General features: G+C 57.4%; 1 protein-coding gene across 1 annotated transcript in view; it reads right to left on the bottom strand.

Moving 5' to 3' along the window:
• The window catches only part of CASTOR2 (cytosolic arginine sensor for mTORC1 subunit 2), a 45019-nt gene that overhangs the window by 10595 nt on the left and 14887 nt on the right, over window positions 1-19537 (bottom strand). Inside the window, exon 2 of the mRNA XM_062180025.1 lies at window positions 5188-5258. Within this exon, the coding sequence (XP_062036009.1) occupies window positions 5188-5258 (71 nt within the window). The remainder of the gene's footprint in view (window positions 1-5187; window positions 5259-19537) is intronic.

Raw genomic sequence — 19537 nt, 5'->3', positions numbered from 1 at the left:
CCAACTGAAGGGCACATGGGTGGTTTTATTCTTTATTATTAATTTCTTAATAGAGTGGTATTATTTATTTGTTTTCATTTTATTTGAAAGGCAGAGGATTACAGCCAGAGAATCTCCCATCTGCTGGTTCATTTCCCATTGCGGAATTGCTACAATGGCCAGGGCTGGACCAGGCCAGAGCCAGGAGCCTGGAACCCCATCTGGGGCTCCCATGCGTGTGGCAGGGACCAAGGACTTGAGCCGTCATCTGCTGTCCCCCAGGTGCACATCAGCAGGGAGCTGGATCGGCAGTAGAAGAGCCAGGACTCAAAGCAGGCACTACCTGGGTATGGGTGTCCCCAGCGGCACTGAAGGGCTGCACCAAACACCGGCTCCTGTATAGGCATTTACTGCAGGAAGCTTCGCTGTTTTCCAGGTTTGAACACTGACAAAATGTGGGGCTAGCGCTGTAGCACAGGTTAAGCTGCTGCCTGCCATGCCAGCATCCCATACAGGCACTGGCTCATGTTCTGGCTGCTCCATTTCCTATCCAGCTCCCTGCTAATGTGCCTGGGAAAGCAGCAGAAGACGGGCCAAGTGCTTGGGCCCCTGCACCCAGATGGGAGATCCAGACAGAGTTCCAGGCTCCTGGCTTCGACCTGGCCCAGGCTTGGCTATTGTGGTCATTTGGATAGTGAGCCAGTGGACATGATCACTTTTTTTTTTTTTTTTTTTACAGGCAGAATGGATAGTGAGGGAGAGAGAGAGAGAGAAAGGTCTTCCTTTTTGCCGTTGGTTCACCCTCCAATGGCCACTGCGGCCAGCGCATCGTGCTGATCTGAAGCCAGAAGCCAGGTGCTTCTCCTGGTCTCCCATGCGGGTGCAGGGCCCAAGCACTTGGGCCATCCTCCACTGCCTTCCCGGGCCATAGCAGAGAGCTGGCCTGGAAGAGGGGCAACCGGGACAGAATCCAGCACCCCAACCGGGACTAGAACCTGGTGTGCTGGCGCCACAAGGCAGAGGATTAGCCTGTTAAGCCACGGCGCTGGCTTGGACATGATCACGTTCTCTCTCTCTCCTAACTCTGCATTTCAAATAAATAAACAAATCTAAAAAAAAAAACCAAAAAAAAAAAAACAAAACAAAAAAAACCCTCAAAATATAGCTACTGAGGAGAAGCCTGCTTTTGAATGCTATTTGGTATTGACAAATGAAGGTGAAATTAAATAGCAGAATAAAAGACAAAAGTGCAGTCTGGAGGGGCAATGAGCATTTGGTGAAATGATTAAGCTGCCACTCAGGACACCCGGGTACCCTATCAGAGTGCCTGGGTTCCAGTCCTGACTCTGCTTCTGACCCAGCTTCCTGCTAATGTGCACCCCAGGCGACAGCAGATGGGGGCCCAAGTATCTGGTTCCCCGCCATGCACACGTGAGACCCAGGCCGAGTTCCAGGCTCCTGGCTTCGGCGTGGCCCAGCATGTGAGGAAACCACCAGTGGATGGAAGATTTTTTTCTTTCAAGTAAAATAAACAATAAAAAAGTGTGGTGAGCATTTAGCCTATTGGTTCAGACACCCGGGTTCCACCCTGGACAGCTGGGTCTGAGCCCGGCTCTGGCTCCCAACTCCAGCTTCCTGCAAATGAAGACCCTGGGAGGCAGGAGACCTGGACTGAGTTCCAGGCTGCTAGGCTTGGCTTGGCTCAGTGCCAGCCATTGTGGGCATCTGGACATGGTACTTAATCAGGGAGTGGGAACTCTGTCTACCTTTGTCTCTCTGGCCCCCACAGAAGCAGAGGACTCAATTTTATAAGATAAAAGCACAAACACGCACTGCAGGCCAACTCTGCCCCATCCAGCAGGTGCGAGCGAGCGGCGGGGTCTCTTGGGAGATCCCTGCGCGAGGCCGGCCTGCAGGGGTCACGGGGACGGGGAAGGGCAGGAGCTGGGATGTCAGGCACGCCAGTGCTCACAGCCCACCTGCCTCTCCCCATCCGGCTGTTAATGTCAGCAGTGGGGTTGCCCCTCCTAAGCCAGGGCTGGGAGTGACCCCCACTCCTGCTCATGCGGAGAGCTGGCTTCAGAAGCCTGGAACTCCATCCGGGTCTCCCATGTGGGTGGCGGGAGCCCCAGCACTTGGGCCATCCTCCGCTGCTTTCCCAGGCACATGAGCAGGGAGCTGGATCGGAAGTGGAGCAGCCGGGACTCATAGGTAACGCTGGCATCACAGCTGCCTCACTGTGCCTCAACACCGGTCCCCAGAGGTAACTTCCGAACGTGCTCCTCCCCTCCACCTTCCGACAGGTCACATGCTCTGTCCCCGGTGAGGCACAGGTCACGCTGACCCACGGCTGTCCTGCTTTACATACAGAGGGAGGGGCCGCGACCTGGAGGCTGGACTAACACTGGCCCTTCCCCCCAACTCCAAACCTGAGACTCCTGCCTCTACCCAGAGGCTTCTGACTCTAGGGCGGGTCCCTAAGAACACCTTGCATTGCACCAGGGTAGTGCTCATTCAAAGAAAAGCTCCCAACGCCCTGAGCACGCCCCCTCTGCCACGCGTGGCCACACGGTGCCTTCTGGAGCCAAGAAACACTTGACAACTTCCACATCCAACAGGGACCTCTGCTAGCTCATGCTGTTGTTATTTATTTATTTATTTATCTTGTTATTAGAGAGAGAGAGAGAGAATCTTGTATTCACTGGTTCACTCCCCAAGTGGCTGCAAAGGCTGGGGTTGGGCCAGGCCAAAGGCAGGAGCCCAGGAGTGTCCTCCAGGTCTCCCCTGTGGATACAGGGGCCCAAGTACTTCAGCCATCACCTGCTGCTCTCCCAGGCGCATGAGCATGGAGCTGGATTGCAAGTGGAGCAGCTGGGACTTGTATGGTGCACGTATGGGAAGCAGGCAGCAGCTTAACCCGCTGTGCCACAGTGCTGGGCAATGGTACATGGTCTTTATGGTCCACCCCCTGCCCTCCCGGGGAAGGCTCACCGTCAAGGACAGCACTCACTTTCTGGAGTGGGGCCGCCTATGAGACCCTCCATGGCAGTTTAACCAGCCCACTGCTGCCAAGCCCCGCCCACTTCTGCCCTCTAGGCCGCTGGAGGGAATGCCCAGCACTCCAAGTAAGGGCGAGGAGCAGCAGGTGTCCAGTGTGGGGCTCACTCTGCAGCCCCTCTCTGCCCGCAGCTCCAAGGTGAGAGAGCCTGCGAGGGAGACCCTCACCCACAGGTCAGGTCACCCAGAGGCACTGGCTTGTGTCCTGCTGCTCCACTTCTGATCCAGCTCCCTGCCTGAACAAGTGGCAGAAGATGGCCCAAGTGCTTGGGCCTCTGCACCAGTGTGAGACCCACATGGAGTTCCTGGCCCAGCCCCAGGGCTGCTGTGGTCATCTGGGGAGTGAACCAGTGGATGCAACATGTCTCTCTCTTCCTAGTCTAACTCTGCCTTTCATAAATAAATCCCAGACAAAAAGAAAAAAGAAAGATTGAAAAAGGTCAGAAGTTTCCACACTCGGAAAATGTCAGCTGAATGAATGAATGTGTGAATGACGAGATGGTGCCTTTGATGGTGGGACAGGGCCTCCCTGTGGGTAGCCTTCTCTCTCTCTCTCTCTCTCTCTCTCTCTCTCTCTCTCTCTCTCTCTCCTTTTGCTATGGAGTGGGAAGCCCTGTCCATGCTCTGGCTACAGCCACTTCCTTGGAGGTGGGGAGGGAGGGTGAGACATGTGGAGCCCACCCCCGCCCCCGCCTGCAGGCCGGGCAGGGGCTTCTCCCCAGGCAGCGGGGTCTGAGGCGGCCTGCTGTGCAGACCCAAGCTGAGACCCACCCGAGGGTCCCTTCCAGTGCTATGTCTCACTCTGTTTCAGGAAGCAGCCCGAGTTCCATATCCAGCTGTCATCTTGAGCAATCCCCAAAGGAAACAAGAGGAAGGAAAAACGCTACAGTTACTGAGTTGTCTCTGGGTGGTCCTGCCTGTGGCTTTTAAAAATGTGCCACTGGATACATCTCAGAGAGAAAGTAACTCAGTGGTTCTCCGCCAGCATCCCCTGCAGCCATCTGGCTTAGCTGCTGAGACATCCCCGCTCCACATCAAAATACCTGGGTTCAACACCTGGCCTGGCTCCCAGGCAGACCATGGGAGGCAGCAGGTAATGGCTCAATTTTGTGGGTCCCTGCTGCCCACCTAGGAGACCTGGATTGCATTCCAGGCTCCTGGCTCCAGCCCTGGCCCAGCCCCAGCTGTTGCAGGCGTCTGGACAGTGAACCAGCGGACAGGAGCTCTGTCTGTCTCTCTGTGTCTCACTGCCCCTCAGATAAGTGGGAAAAAAAAAAAAAAAAAAAAAAAACCTTCCAAGAGTCTGGGGTGGGAGTGGGGCGGGGGTGGGGGAGTGACATAGCAGGTACAGACGTTCTTTCGGGGGTCATGAAAAGTTCTGGAATCCCGAGGTAGAGATGACCACATACCTCGGCGATACCAAAAGCCCCTGAACTGTATACTTGAAAGCAGTGGATTTTAGGACACGCGAAACTGTAACAATTTAAAAAGTGGACAAATGGGGCCGGTGTTGTGCGGCACAGTGGGTTAAGTCACGGCCTACAATGCCAGCATCCCACACGGGAATGTAGGTTCAAGTCCCAGCTGCTCTGCTCCCTGCTAATGCGCCTGGGAAAGCAGCAGACTATGGCCCAAGTGCTTGGGCTCCTGCACCCACCTGCGAGACCTGGATGGAATTCCAGGTCCCTGGCTCCAGCCTGGCCCAGCCCTGGCTGTTGTGGCCATCTGAGGAGTGAACCAGCAGACTGAAGATCTCTCCCTCTTTGTCTGTGTGTGTGTGTGTGTGTGTCACTCTGCCTTTCAAACAAATAAATCTTAACAAGTGGACCAAAAGCAAATGTAAATAATAAAGGTTTCATAAATGAGGCTTCTGAAATGGCAATGATGAGGCCTGAGGGTATTTTAAAGCACCTGGCTCATAGTAGGTGCTCAATAAGACATGCTCCTCTTCTTTCCTGCGGGCGTGAACTGTTGGTGGGGGAACACTGTGTCTTACTGGCCACGCCTTGCTCAGGCCGTGCTAGGCGTGGATGGGGCCGGAACACAGGGTCACAAGGACAGAGATGGTCAGGATCCCTTACGGGAGGCTGGCATTGACTGTCCAGTAGAGCAGCCAATAGCCCAGCGCGCCCAGGTGGGAGAAACGCTCACCTAGGAAGCCCTCCTCATCCACGATGATGGTGTAATCTTCCGGCGTCTCCGTCAGGCTGAAGAACTTGCACCTGGGCGGACAGACACACAGACACAGGGCATCCCGTCAGTCTCGGCAGGCTCCTGTGCCCACCCACGACCCGGAGGGAGACGACTCAGTCTGCCGGGGCTCTGACCCCGGGGTGCCGGCAGCCTCGGGGAAGCTGCTGGTCTCTCCTCCATCCTCCTCACCCCCCAGTTCTGACTCAGAGGGTTGTATGCAGGCCTGGAGGTGCCGATCGTCCCTGCTGCACCCCCTCACTTTTGGGGGCCCGAGGCAGCCAGGCCCGAGCCCGATATCCCACTTCTCTCAGAGGGGGACGGGCAGCTAGGGCAGAGGTTGGGCAGGTCAGATGGCTTCTCTTGCCGTGACCTCGCAGTCTCTGTCCCCGAAGGCCTGATTCCCTTCCACGCGACCCACCCAGCCCAGCCCTCGCTGACTTCCATGTGGAAGACAGAGGTGTGGCCGCCGGTGACTTTCTAGGGGGCCTGGGTCTTCACACTGCCACTCGTCGTCACCCTTGGCAATGACTTTGCCTTATTTCCCCCACAATGAACCCATTACTGCCCCCAAAGACAGGGATCAGGACTCTCTGTTGCCTGCTGGGTGCTCTTGGGGCCCAGCAAACACACTGGGCAGCGTGGCCCCAGGTCCGGGCAGCCCCTGAGCTGGGGTATGAGAGCTCTGGTTCCCGGTGCTGGCAGGTCATCACCCCGTTCCATGCCTGTATCTGCTCCCTGCCCAGCCAGAGCTGCCCCCCGTAGGGCACCTGGGGTGCCGCAGCAGGGGAGTAGCAAGCCTGAGTGTGCACCGGCGGCGGCTCGCAAGAAAATGGCCTCTGGTCACTTCTGGGGCATTGCCAGGCTCGGGCTCTGTGCCCAGTGCATGAAACCCATGCATCTCGGGAGCCATGACAGCAGGGGGCCCAGCAAGCCACCCAGGCAAGGGTCCAGATCTCACTTCCCCCAAGAGGAAAGGGAAACCGACGGGTGGTGAGGACAGTGCGGAAGGGGCCAGGGTAGCCAGCAGGTCCCTCTCTCAGGCCCGGCCATCCTCGCCCATCAGCCGCCCTGCAACTCTGCAACCTCCACAGCACCCTGCAGTGAGTGTATCAGTTGATCTCTGCAGAGTGCCTGGGTTCAACTCCTGGCTCTACTTCTGACCCAGCTTCCTGCAAATGCGCACCCTAGGAGGCAAGTACTTGGGTCCTTGCTACCTACACGGGAGACCTGGATGGAGTTCTAGGCTCCTGGTTTCAGTCTGGCCCAGCCCCAGCTGGTGTGTGCATTTGGGGAGTGAACCAGCAGATCTAAGATTTGTCTTTGTCTTTCAAATACATGTATTTGGAAGGCAGAGTGGCAAAAGAGAAGCAGAGATAAGAGATTTCCATTCACTGGTTCACTCCCCGAATGGCTGCAATGGCTGAAATGGGGCTAGGTTGAAGCCAGGATCCAGAAACTCCATCTCGGTTTCCCATGTGTGTGCAGGGGCCCAAGCACTTGGGCCATCACCTGCTGCTTTCCCAGGCCCATCAGCAGGGAGCCAGATGGGAAGCCGAGCACCCGGGACGTGAACCACCAGTCCGACATGGGATGCCGCCATTACAAGTGGCTAAGGGCTTAACCCGCTAAGCCACAATGCCAGCCTTTCAAGCACATTTCCACAGAAGGGTGACTGTGTTAGCGGCTGCCAGGGGATGGGCAGGAGCTGAGCATCAAGGGGTTCTGGGCTATTCTGGGGGTGATGGGCCTGCCTGGTCTCTTGGGGACAATGTTGGTTACAAGATCACACACGTTTGCCAAGACTCAAGGAACTGCCGGCTCCAAAGGCTGAATGAGACGTGAATGAGACTTTGATAAACCCGACTTCACAGGGAAGCTGTGGCAGCCGGCGCTGAGGTGGCTCCTGGTCCCCTCTGACCACCTGCTTAGCCAGCAGCACGGACTCTTGCAATCCCATCTCCCTCCCTGCCTGTCCCGGATCTGCAGCCACTGCCTGGACAGACGCAACCTCTCACACTGCATGGCCGTCACCATGGGCCTGGCTCCTTCCTAGGGACCCCCGTGGGCTCCGAGCACCCCCAGTCTTCAGAGCCCCCTCCAGCCGCCCGAGAGTCCTGTGGGTAAGCGCAAATGCGACACTTGTTCCAAGGACTGTCCTGGCTGGGAGGCCCGCTCTGGATGGAGAGCCCAGGAACCGCTCTGGCCGTGGGACATAAACATCAGCAGATGGCCAGCGTGCATTGGCTGGGCGCATGGGGCATAAATAAGTAAGCTGTTGAAGTGACCAGTCCCCTGGGGCAGGTGGCCTTGGGGCCCTGCCAGCTGCCGGATGCCTGTCCTGAAATGTGCACCTTGGCACGGGCAGGCCCCGGAGAGGCTGACCTGCCAGAGGTGACCTGCCACTACTCTTCTGGTCACCGACTTGGTCTCCCGCTCCTGCTACCTGCTCGGTGTCACTCCGAGATGTTTTCTCTCTCTCCAACCCTGCCCCCAGAGGGGACCCTGGCCGGGAAGACTACACCAGCTTCATACCATCTTCTTCTTTTTTTTTTTTTTTCTGAAATCTTTATTTATTTATTTGAAAGGCAGAGTGACAGAGAGAGACAGAGAGAGAGAGAGAGAGAGAGAGAGAGAGAGAGAGAGAATGTCTTTTGTCCACTCATTCACTCCATAAATGGCCCCAACAGTCAGGGCTGGGCCAGGCTGAAGCCAAGAGCCAGGAACTCCATCCAGATCTCTGACATGGGTGGCAGGGGCCCAGGTCAGCAGCAGGAGGAGGCCCTGAGGCACCTGTTGTGGCTGTGTGTTGTGCCATGGAGGAGACGCAGCAGCCAGGAGCAGCCAGCAGGGTGGGGGCGGGGGCGGGGGTGGGTGGGGTCTCGAAGCACATCAGGCCCTTGTCCCTCTGTCACTGTGATGGAAGCCCCACCAGCTGCCTCCAAGGGTGTGCATTAGCAGGAGGGAGCTGGAGCTAGAACCAGGCACTCTAATAAGGGATGCAATATCCCCAGCCCACTCCATGCCTTATGCCTTGCCTTGCTCTTTTCTTTTTTTAAAAGATTTATCTGGAGCCAGCGCTGCGGTGTAGTTGGTAAAGCAGCCATCTGCAGCACCAGCATCCCATATGGGCACCGGTTCAAGTCCTGGCTGCTCCACTTCCAATCCAGCTCCTTGCTTTTTTTTTTTTTTTTTTTTTTTTTTGACAGGCAGAGTGGACAGTGAGAGAGAGAGACAGAGAGAAAGGTCTTCCTTTGCGATTGGTTCACCCTCCAATGGCCGCCACGGCCAGTGCGCTGCGGCTGGTGCACTGCGCTGAACCGAAGGCAGGGGCCAGGTGCTTCTCCTGGTCTCCCATGGGGTGCAGGGCCCAAGGACTTGGGCCATCCTCCACTGCACTCCCTGGCCACAGCAGAGAGCTGGCTTGGAAGAGGAGCAACCGGGACAGAACCTGGTGTGCCGGCGCCGCAGGCAGAGGATTAGCCTAGTGAGCCGCGGTGCCGGCCAGCTCCTTGCTAATGTGCCTGGGAAGGCAGCAGAAGATGGCCCAAGTGCTTGGGTCCCTGCACCTATGTGGAATTTGAGAAATTTATTTATTTGAAATTCAGAGTTACAGACAGAAGGGGAGATAGAGAGGTCTTCCATCTGCTGGTTTACACCCCAAATGGCTGCAACAGCAGAAGCTGGGCCGGTCTGAAGCCAGGAGCTTCTTCCGGGTCTCCCATGTGGGTGCAGGGGTCCAAGCACTTGGACCATCTTTCACGGCTTTCGCAGGTGCATCAGCAGGGAGCGGGATCGGAAGTGGAGCAGCCACGTGTGAACTGGAGCCCATATGGGATGCTGGCGTCGCAGGTGGCAGGTAACACCTGGTACGCCACAATGCAGGCCCCCAAAGCTGTTTCTCGCAAAAGCTCCATCAGGCCTCTTCCCCCAAAGGGAGAGCAGATGGAGCCCGCGGGCGCCAGGCTTGCTCCTCTGAACCAGCCGCCACCTCTTCACCAGTCTCTCCTGGGTCCTCCACAGGTCTCTCGCGCTACTGATATTTCGTTCCTCCCATGAGAAGCTGGCAGCCGTGTCAAGTTGTTGTTAGCAGAAAGCCCTGTGTGGGTTTTACACTTAGAAGGAAGACCTCTTTTGCACTAAGGTGGGAAATAAGACTTGTTGCTGTCACAGGCTACCAGGAAATTCCAATCTGACTGTGAGGGTGGTGGCATTGGGGCAGATTCCGGGGTGAGACACAGAGGTGGGATGGCCTGAGGAGGAGGCGGGAAGGTGGAGACAAAGCCGGGGGAGCTCAGGCTCTCTCCAGGGGATCTCGCTGTCCTCTGTTGCGGGCTCCTAGCTATTCTGGTACAAAACGATCGCCGATACCAGGTCTGCCCCTACCCCCTCCTGCAGGCAGCACAAAATCCTCCCATCCCAGTGAGCAAGTCGCGTGGCAAGCACTCCCCCAGGATGCCAAGACCTGCCCCAGCACTGCCATCGTCCACTCCCAGGTCTGTATGGGTCAGGGAGCCACCTGCTCCTCTGGCAGACAGCTCCGTCTCTCCCACTGGGGTGCCCGGTCCCTAGCACAGCTGCATAGTCAGTGAGCACCAAGTGACCGTGTCGGCATGGTCCCTTGGTACCTATGGGGGATGGGTGCCCACACCCCTGCAGACACTAACATCTGCAGATACTCACGTCCCTTCTGGAAGATGGCGCGGAATGGCCTCAAAGCCACCCACACCCTCCTGTAAGACCTTTGACATCAGCTCCGCATGCCTCAGAAAACCCGACCCCAGGCCGACACATCCCTGCATATGTGTGCATTTCAGCACAGGGCTCAGCAGCTGCCGACGTCCAGTTTGGCTTTACGGAACTTTCTAGAACTCCTTTTCCCCTGCGGCTTTTCTGCTCTGCAGTTGATTGAATCTGGGACGGCGGAACCCGTACATCTGGAGGAACAAACTGTGCTGTCATCCAGCAAAACCGAGGCTCAAACGGTTAAGGTAGCGCCCAGCCCGGGCTCCCGCACAGGCAACGGTGGCCTGAGTGTATTCTGCGTGGCTCACGTCTTCCACTAGGAGATGTCCGCCCTCTTACCGGTACGTAACAGGAGCAATCACAATGGCCGGTTCTCCGTCACCCAGCCGGCTGCAGCCCAGACACCTGTCAGCAGGAGCCGAGGGTGCAAGGCAGATGGGCAGTTCCCAGAAGGTGACACCCACACGACCATGTCCAGCACCATGAGTCCCCACACACTGGGTGATGTCTGCTGCACCGAGCTGCACATAGCTACCAGCAGTGGGCACTGTGGAGCGGCAGGCCTAGCCACCCCACATCCTGTGCAGGAGTCCTGACTGCTCCTCTTCCCATCCAAGCTCCCCACCAGTGCGTCTGGGAGGCAGCAGATGATGGCCCACGTGCTTGGGTTCCTGCTACCCACGGTGGGAAGACCAGGATGGAGTTCTTGGCTCCTGTTTGGATGGAAGATCTCTTTTATTTCTGTTGCTATGCTTTCAAAGAAGTAAATCTTCAAAGAAAAAGCAGCTATGATAAAAAAATATATATATCCCTCAAGGACTCCATCCAGTTGTCAAAGCACTGGATGAAGAAAGAGCGAGGGAGGGGAGAACAGGGCTTCTCCTGGGTGGGGAGGCGACAGTGTCGGCCGCTGTCCAGAGTCTACTTCCCCAGCGTGGGGTGTGGATTACATTGCTAGCATTCACTAGGTAGAGGGATGCATAAGGGCAGGCCACGTGAGCGCTGGTGAGGGATAAGGGTCAGGAACCTGGCCTGAGTGAGGGTGGCAGGTGCGTCCTGCTCTTTGGGGACCTTGGGTATAAAGGAAGTGGAGACAGCAGGGGGCGGGGCTGGAATCTGGCAGCAAGGCGTGGGGACCCAGCCATAGAACTGGAGCCTGGGTCACTCTGTAGGCCGCAGAAAGAGGCAGGGAATGACACGGGAGGGCCACTCGGAGGAAGTGGCCAGCGAGGGCCCAGGCACCAGAGTCAGGCCAGGATCCTGGGACGGGCCCTGGGGCTGCATCTCCCCTCTTTCCGTCTGGGCTGGTCAGAGATGTGTCTACACACACACACACACACACACACACACCCTTCACCTCAGGTAGACAGCGAACGCCCCAGAAAGAGCAATCAAGACTTAGGAGTGGGAGGGCTTGGCCTTAGCCAGGGGTGGGGAACCTTTTCTGCCCAGGGCCATGTGGATATTTGGAGCATCATTGGGGCCCTGCAAAACTACCAACTAAAAGAAAAAAAAAAAATGAGCCTGCTATAGACGTATTGAGTTTCAAGTCCCACCTGCGGCTGCGTTGGCAGGGCCAGGCCAAACAATGTCGGCCTGGACATTCCCCACCCCTGCCTCAGACACTTGGATGCTGAGCCCACCCCCGACCCCCACCCTTGGGCTCCCAAAAGCTACCTGCTGGTTCCCAGCTACTAACTGGGAGTCAGCACTCCCCAGAGGGCTTGCCACCGCAGGGCTGTGGGACCACGTGGGGGCCCTGCCTGGAGCTGTGTCCTGTCGCCCACTGCCCACTCCAGTGCCACTGTCCACACTGGCCTGAGGAGCAGGGTGACCTTGGGCTCACCAACGGCCCTGACCCATGTGCATCCTCCCTTGCCCTGGCCTCCTCCACTGCTCCCATCTGCCCTAGTAGGCCCCCCAGCCTGCACCCCGGACTCCCCAAGACACACAGGCCGGCTGCTTAGGACCCCTCTCTCAAACCCCCACGGACTGTCCACCCTTGCGTGCTTTCTCCCTGGCCAGCTCGTCCCCTCCCCTACTCGTACAAGCGCCGTTTCCTCCTTGGCTTCGTCGGCCTCCAGGCTCAAGTTTCTTCCATGCTAAAATAAAGCCTTCGCTCAGCCCCCTCTCCCCCTCCCCCTCCCCCTCCTCGGGCCACCCCCTCCCCGCCGATCTGGCTGGCCCCCAGCCCTGCAGAGGCCCTGGCTCAGCTCAACATGACCTCCAGTTGCCAAACCAGCCGGCGTCTCCCACATACTCTCCTGCTCTTGACCTGTTGTCTGGGCCCCACCTGGCTGGCCAAGGCCTTCTCCTGGGGTCTGGAGTCTCCCAGGGGTCTCTCCAACTTCCCCCAACACAGAGGCTGCTTCTCTTTTGGTCTCTGCCATGCGGGAGCTCTTGGAAACACCTCAGCCCACGTGATACACTCCCCAAATTCTCCCACCTCTGGGTGGTGGTGGTGGTGGGGTTCCAGTCCCGGTGGCCTGGGCTCCTGCTTCCCACTTGGGCTTCTCCTCCTGTGCCCTGGCTTTGACACTCTCAGACTCTGACACCAACTCTCTGGAGACGAGACTGTGGCTGCCCATTTCACAGATGAGACACGCCCTCATCCCGATGGGATGAACCGGAATTGCACTCCAGTCCGACTAGAAAAACCCACTGCGGCTCCCTCCGGCACTTGGCCTGGAGCCAGCCACCAGGGCACAGCCCCTCCGTGGGGGCCAAGGAGCTGAATCATCTCAGCTTCCCTGGCCGTGGCTGCCTGTTGTGCACAGCCCAGCCGGCGCTGGAAACGCGATCTGTTTACTGTCGGACGCCTGACCCAGCCTGGAGCGAGGCCTCGCCCCGTCGCCCGCCCGCCCGGGGATCCTGGGCCCCATCTGAGCCCTCTTCCAGCCAGACCTTTGAACCACAGGGCAGAGGGGGAGTGGGCTCGCCGCAGTGAAACCCACGCGTGAGAGCAACCAGCAGGGGCTTCTTCCTTGAATCTGTGCATCCCAAGTCCCCATGAAAACCACAAGGGCGCGACCTTGCTGGGACGGGCCAATGGGGTGGTGGGAACGTGGGGAAGCATGGAACCAAGGCTGGAAGGCCGTTCTGGGCTGCCTGCTTTGGGATCAGGAGTCTGGGCAGGTGGGGGCCATTTGCACACCCCCTGTACGGACAGGGAGCAAGCTCCCCGTGGAGTCAGGAGGCTGACTTCCGGATGTGGCCTCCTTGTAGGTGACGCCTGGGCGCGCAGCTGGTTCCCTCAACAACGGCCGAGTGGGAAGGGAGCCTGGCAACACCACGGCCGTCCACTTAGAGCTGCCCGGGGAGCGGGTTCGGGGGCAGCAACGCGGCCCAGACTCCTAGCCCTCTAGCGCCTAAAAGCACTTGCTCTCCTGCCCGGCTGCAAGCCCGTGAGGCGGGGAGCCGGGGTTCGGGAAGCAGCTTCCTGCCCAGATGCCGGGTTCCCGACGAGGAGCTGCACTGCCAGGCTTCGGTGGTGTCCCTCCTGCCCCCTCGCTCCCTCCTGGGGGCCGCCTCAGGCAGGTTTAGTCCACTTCCAGCCCCCATTCAAGTCCTGGCTGCTCTGCTACCTGCTGATGTACCTGGAAAATCAGCAGAAGACGGCCCGAGTGCTTGAGTCCCTGCCGCCCATGCGGCAGACCTGGAGGAGGCGCCTGGCTCTTGGCCCTGGTCTGGCTCGGGCCCTGGCTGTTGCGGCCATCTGGGGAGTGAACCAGCAGGTGGAAGACCTCTCTTCTCTCTCACCTTTCAAAGAAATCTTAATTTTTATTCACTTCTGTGACTATTAAACCACACCTGGGGGCCTCTGTACCCTCAGTTACAAGCTGCAGACTGTGGCCCTGCTGGCTGTGTGGCTGCAAGGCACAGGCGGTGCCTGGTCTCCACGGTGCCAGCAGGTGGAACCCCATGGACAGCGGCTGTCCTGGGTGGCCCGGGACTTTCCTGGCTTCAGTATCAGAAGTGCCTTTAGGCCCAAGCTAGCCAGGAGGGGTTGGGTGGCCCAGAGCAGACAGTCCAAAAGGACCCATGGTCCCGCTGACTGGTCCAGGGGGAATTCCAGCACTGGATGCATCCATCTTCAGACCAAACCCGAGAAGAGCAGGGGGATGTGCTCAAGGTCATACGGTGACCTTGCAGCCACCAGAATGAGTGCCTGCAGCATGGTGACCTCAAGCTGCCCACGCCGCTGAGCCCTCTCTCTTCCTGGCGTCAGTCTGCTTTGTGTGGCTGGGTTCAGCAGCCGGCGGGGCCGGGCAGGCGGGCGGCCGCAGCTCTCGCCTCGGCTGAGAGGCCAGGCAGAGCCCCAGCCTCCCACAGTGTGCAGGAGGGGCCTGGGCAGATGCTAGGCTGCTGCTTCTCCTGCCTCTGATGGCCCCGGTGCCCTGGTGTCTCCTGGGGTTCAACTCCTGGCCCTGCTGTGTGACCTGGGCCAAGCTGCTCACCTTCTCTGAACCCCTCAGTTCAGGTATAAGCGGAACGGGGCCAGTCACGTCTCCCTGCTAGGGTGGCTGTGGACAGGAAAACAGTCTGCAGGCGTCATATGTGTGGGTTTGCACAGGAAGAAGGGCCTGGGCTGTGGGTGCTCAGAGGACAGTGGGCCTTTGGGGAGAGCTGGCACCCATCCTCCCCGACAGGTCCTCTCGGGTGCTTCCAGCTCACTGGTCCCTGCCCCCCAAAGTCAGACTCTGGACTCTCTAAGACCACCTGGGGAGCTCAGATCCGGCCCTTTCCAGGCCCCCTATCACCCCCCATCCCGCCCAGCCCTCCTCCTGGGACTCGTCTCTGCCCCTGTCCCTCCACTCCCTACAGTGCAGGCAAGGACAGTTCTTTAAACACAGACCTGATGCTCTCACCGCTCGGGTCACACACCTCCTGTGGCTCCCTAGCACCAACACCCTAAGCCTTGGCCTTGGCTCTGCTTCCAGGGCAAAGTGATTTGGGCTGCTCCTCTCCAGTCCCTGCTCAGCCACCGTGGGCTCTGACATGGCCACACCACTTGCAGCTCCTGCGTGAGTGCTCCTGTGTGTGAGGTCCTCCACACCAGACACTGCCTCTCTTCTCCCCGCCCTGTCCCTCTGCCCTGAAGATGGGCGCCTGGGTGTTGTGGGGGACGGGGGGGGCACCCTGGCTGAGCGTGGGGTCTCGGCCTCAGCGCCTCCAGCCACATTGAGGTGACGGGCTTGGGCCATCTCTCTGGTCCTTACAGGGGTGACAGCCCACCCACTCCCCACCTCCTTAAAACACTTGTGCTTCCTAATCCTTGCATTTCCTTTCCATGACTCCAGCCTTCCATGAACAACTATCGTCCAAAAACATCACATGGGAAGTTTCAGAAATAGCTTTCCCACATATGAAATTGTGAGCCAGGCCGATCACTCTTAGATGCGGCGGATCCATGCAGTATAGGCTACCCACCCGCCAGTCCCTAAGCTGCCGTCTGGGTTATCAGCTCACCTGGCTTATGTTCAAGTCACCTCTATTTTACTGAATGATGAAAAGGCCCCAAAGCACCCAGAGTGGAGACACTGACATTTTCATTCTGGGTTGAGGACATCAAGTCCGAGGCATCCCTCCCCCTGGCCCATCCCTCAAGAGCCAACCTGCAGGGTTGTGTGGCTACTGTCATCACTGGTTCTATTTTATTATTGGTGACTGTAAATATTTTACCGTGTCTAATTTATCAACTAAATTTTATCAGAGGTATGTACTTTTTACAAAGATGTATTTATTTATCTGAAAGTCAGAGTTACACAGAGAGAGAGAGAGAGAGAGAGAGAGAGAGAGATTGTCTAGCCACTGGTTCACTTCCCAAATGGCTGCAACTGCCTGGGCTGGGCCAGGCCAAAGCCAGGAGCCAAGAGCTTCTTCTGGGTCTCCCACGTGGGTGCAGGGAGACCCTGAAGCACTTGGGTGCTTCTTCTACTGCTTTCCCAGGCATATCAGCAGGGAGCTGGATCAGAAGTGGAGCAGCCGGGACACAAACCAGTGCCCATATGTTGATGTTGCAGATGGTGGCTTTACCTGCTTCTCCACAATGCTGCCCCCTATCACAGGTATGTGTGTGCGTGGATAGGGAAGACATAGTATATACAGGGTTCAGTACTGTTTGTGGCTGCAGGCACCCACTGTGGTCTTGGGGTGTCTTCCTCCCCACAGGGAGGGCTGGATAAAGGGCAGAGTTTCCTGCCACAAGGCAGGCTCTGCTGGCATTTGGGAGTGAATCGGTAGAAGATCTCTTCTTTCTGTCAAATAACTACAACTTAAAAAAAAAAAAAAAGATTAGATTAAACTGTATGAGGGGCCGGCACTGTGGCGCTGCGGGTTAACTCCCTGACCTGAAGCACTTGTATCCCATATGGGTGCCGGTTCAAGACCCGGCTGTTCCACTTCTGATCCAGCTCTCTGCTGTGGCCTGGGAAAGCAGTAGAAGATGGCCCAAGACCTTGGGCCCCTGTACCCACGTGAGAGACCCGGAGGAGGCTCCTAGCTCTGGACGGCACAGCTCCGGACACTGCAGCAAATTGGGGAGTGGACCAGCAGACGGAAGACCTCTCTCTCTTTCAAATAAATAAATAAATACATATTTAAAAAAAAAAGAATAAACTGTATGAAACCGGAAAAAAAGAAGATGCCCCTTAGAATTAACCACCATGGTTCCATTCATTGTGGTTCACAGAGGGTCCCCACAGGAGGCTGGACCCTGAGTCTGGCTGTGTCAGGGCAGGCACCGAGGACAGTCGGGAGCCCCCTGAAGAGGTGTCCCAGCTGCCACTGTCACAGAGCCAGCGGCTGCGCCTGCACTGCCCCAGAGACAGGGGCTCCAGCCCATATGCACCTGTGTTCCCCCAGTGGGAGGGAAGGACCTCAATCCGGGTGGTGCCTGGCCACGTCCAGAGCAGGGCTTCCTGCAAGCTTGTAGTGCGGGCGGCTGCAACACGTGGGTGAAGGGATCCGTGTGTGTGTGTGTGTGTGTGTGTTGGAGCGGGGAGAGGGGAGGCTGCCTGAGGACCCCTTCCTGCTGCAGGGGGCGCACCTGCTCCTGACACGCCCCTAGACACCTGCCATGAGCTCCCTGGGCTGCCAGACTTTCCAGTTTTGCAAGAAACCCAGACTTCGCTGTTGCAATGTTGGTGTCGTGCTGTGGGCCCAGCCCAAGACACTGATTTCCCTTCCTGGATGCCCTCGTCCCCGCTGGGGGCCACCCAGAGCGGCTCAGTAAAGGTCCAGGGGCCCCTGGAGCTTCTGAGGGGATTCGGATCAAACCCTGCACTTAATAAAAGAATCCTCCCAGGCCCCGTGTGACGGGGGCCCAGGCAGAGAGGGCGAAGGAGGCCTGGAAATCTTCAGAACGTAACGATGCGAAAACACACCATGCTCACGTGTGGGTCATGGCCCTGCTACCACCCCCATTTTATAGATGGACAATCTCAGGCCCAGAGAGGTCAACACTCTTGAGCCGGCCCCCGGGAGAGAACGTGCCTCTTGTGACGGGACGTGAGGCAGGAGACGCCCAGGGCTGCAGGGGCTCAGCTGCCATGGCCACTATCCTCTCTGCCCACACAGGAGCTGGGGACCTCAGGGGTGACAGCCACCTAAGGGTCGGCACGCTCCTGGGGCAGGAGGAGTTTCAGGCTGTCTGGCACATTCCACCTCTGAGCCATTGTGAACTCCATGCTCCAGGCAGACCCAGGACGGGGCTGTTGGGGCCCAGCTGGTCCCAGAGCCTGAAGACCCAGTGTTCCCGGAGGGGATGGTTCTGGAGCTGCGAAGGGGCTGCCCCTGGTTGGGGAGAACCCAGCTCCAAGCACTGGGCATGCTGGGGCTCCCTGAGTGCCAGTCAGAAATGAGCAGGAGCAGGTGCAACTTTCAGTATACACCAGAGGCCAAAGACTCTGAGGTCCAGCAGCTTCAGGGTGGGGGCCGGAGGGCTGCCCAGCAGTGGGGAGAACGTGGCGGAGAGCTCCCCAACAAGAGGGCAGTGGCAAGAAGTCGCCGGCTGTGCTGGGCCCACCCATGTGTGCACAGACACACAGAGGAGGCCCTCTTGCCCTGGCTGGCCTGCTGGGGCTGGGGCAGCAGCCTGGGGTTGGCTTATGGGAGCAAGGGACTCCTATGCGCTGGAAGCAACCTGAATTTTTAATGGAAGGCACTGTTGTTCAAAGTCACATGAGGGGTGACAGCAAACACGATCCCCTCTGCTGCTCTCCGACTCTTCAGATACCTGTTGACCCCAGTTCACACCGGGAACATGTAGCTCCCATGCACCAGGCAGTGTACAGGTGGTTCTCAGTGGTGGTATAACCTCCCAAAACACTGACACATTTTCTCTTAAAACAAACTAACAGGCTATCTTACACAAGAGAACATCTCAAGGGTGGGGGTGGGGGGTGGGGGGAGATCAGTCTGGTTTTTGCTTTGAGACATTCGCCTACAAACAACCAAGCACTGCAGAGTGTTTGTGGAAAAATGCAATTAAAACTGAAGATTTCTTTTGGTACAAAAATTAAAAAAAAAAAAAATGAAATCCAAGCACAGTTTTTCAGAAGGCACGTTCTCCATGACGTTTTCTGAAGACCCCGCTCACATGCCCACGTGTGCAAGGTAAGGTCCGCGTGGCGAGTTACGCATCACAGTAAAAAGGACCGGGAGCAAATGCCCATCTGCAGGACACACGTTAAGAACATCACGGGAGCGATGGGCATTGTGGTGCAGTGAGTTGGGCTGCTGCCTGGGAGCCCTGAATTCCATGTCAGAGTGCCTGGCATCAAGCCCCACCTCCCATTCCAATCCAGCTCCCTGCTAATGCACCTGGGAAAGCAGCAGAGGATGGCTCAAGTGCTTGGGCCCCTGCCACGCACATGGGAGACCCAGATGGAGTTTCTGGCTCCTGGCTATGGCCTGGTCCAGGGCTGGCTGTTGTGGGCACTTGGGGAGGAGGTTAAACTGCCGCCCAAGTCCCAGCTGCTCCACTTCCCATCCAGCTCCCCGCCAATGCGCCTGGGAAAGCAGCAGAGGACAGCCCAAGTACTTGGGTCCCTGCCATCCACATGGGAAACCCAGATGGAGTCCCAGGCTCCTGGCCTCAGCCTGGCCCAGCCTTGGCTGTTGTGGTCATTTGGGAAATGAAACAGTGGTTGGACGATCTCTAGCTCTGCCTTTCAAATAAATGAATAAATCTTTAAAAAAAAAAAACAACCAAAAAAACAGATAAAATAAAGAGTATGGAACTGCTGTCAAGACGAGGATCCTCTGAAAATGCCGAGGGGAACAGAGTTTAATACAATTTATATAAAAAAAAAAAAGAAGAAGAAAAAGAGGGACAGTGACACACACAGACACTTGCACACAGATACACCAAGCAGCACTGCCAAAGTCCCCCCAAGTCTGGCTGTCCACAGGGGAAGGGGGTTTGCACTGGGCTCCCCTTTGTGTCTCTCTGGAATTCTGAGCCATGTGACTTTGTATCTATTCAGCAATTTTAAAGCAGGAAAAAAAAAAAAACAAACCTAAAAACAGAGAGGCAAGGAGGCCTTCCTGCAGGAGGTGGCAG

This window comes from Lepus europaeus, chromosome 21 (genome assembly GCF_033115175.1).
Source record: "Lepus europaeus isolate LE1 chromosome 21, mLepTim1.pri, whole genome shotgun sequence".
Lineage (NCBI taxonomy): Eukaryota > Metazoa > Chordata > Mammalia > Lagomorpha > Leporidae > Lepus > Lepus europaeus.
Note: the sequence above shows the minus strand (reverse complement) of the source record. Positions and strands in the feature narration are given on the sequence as shown.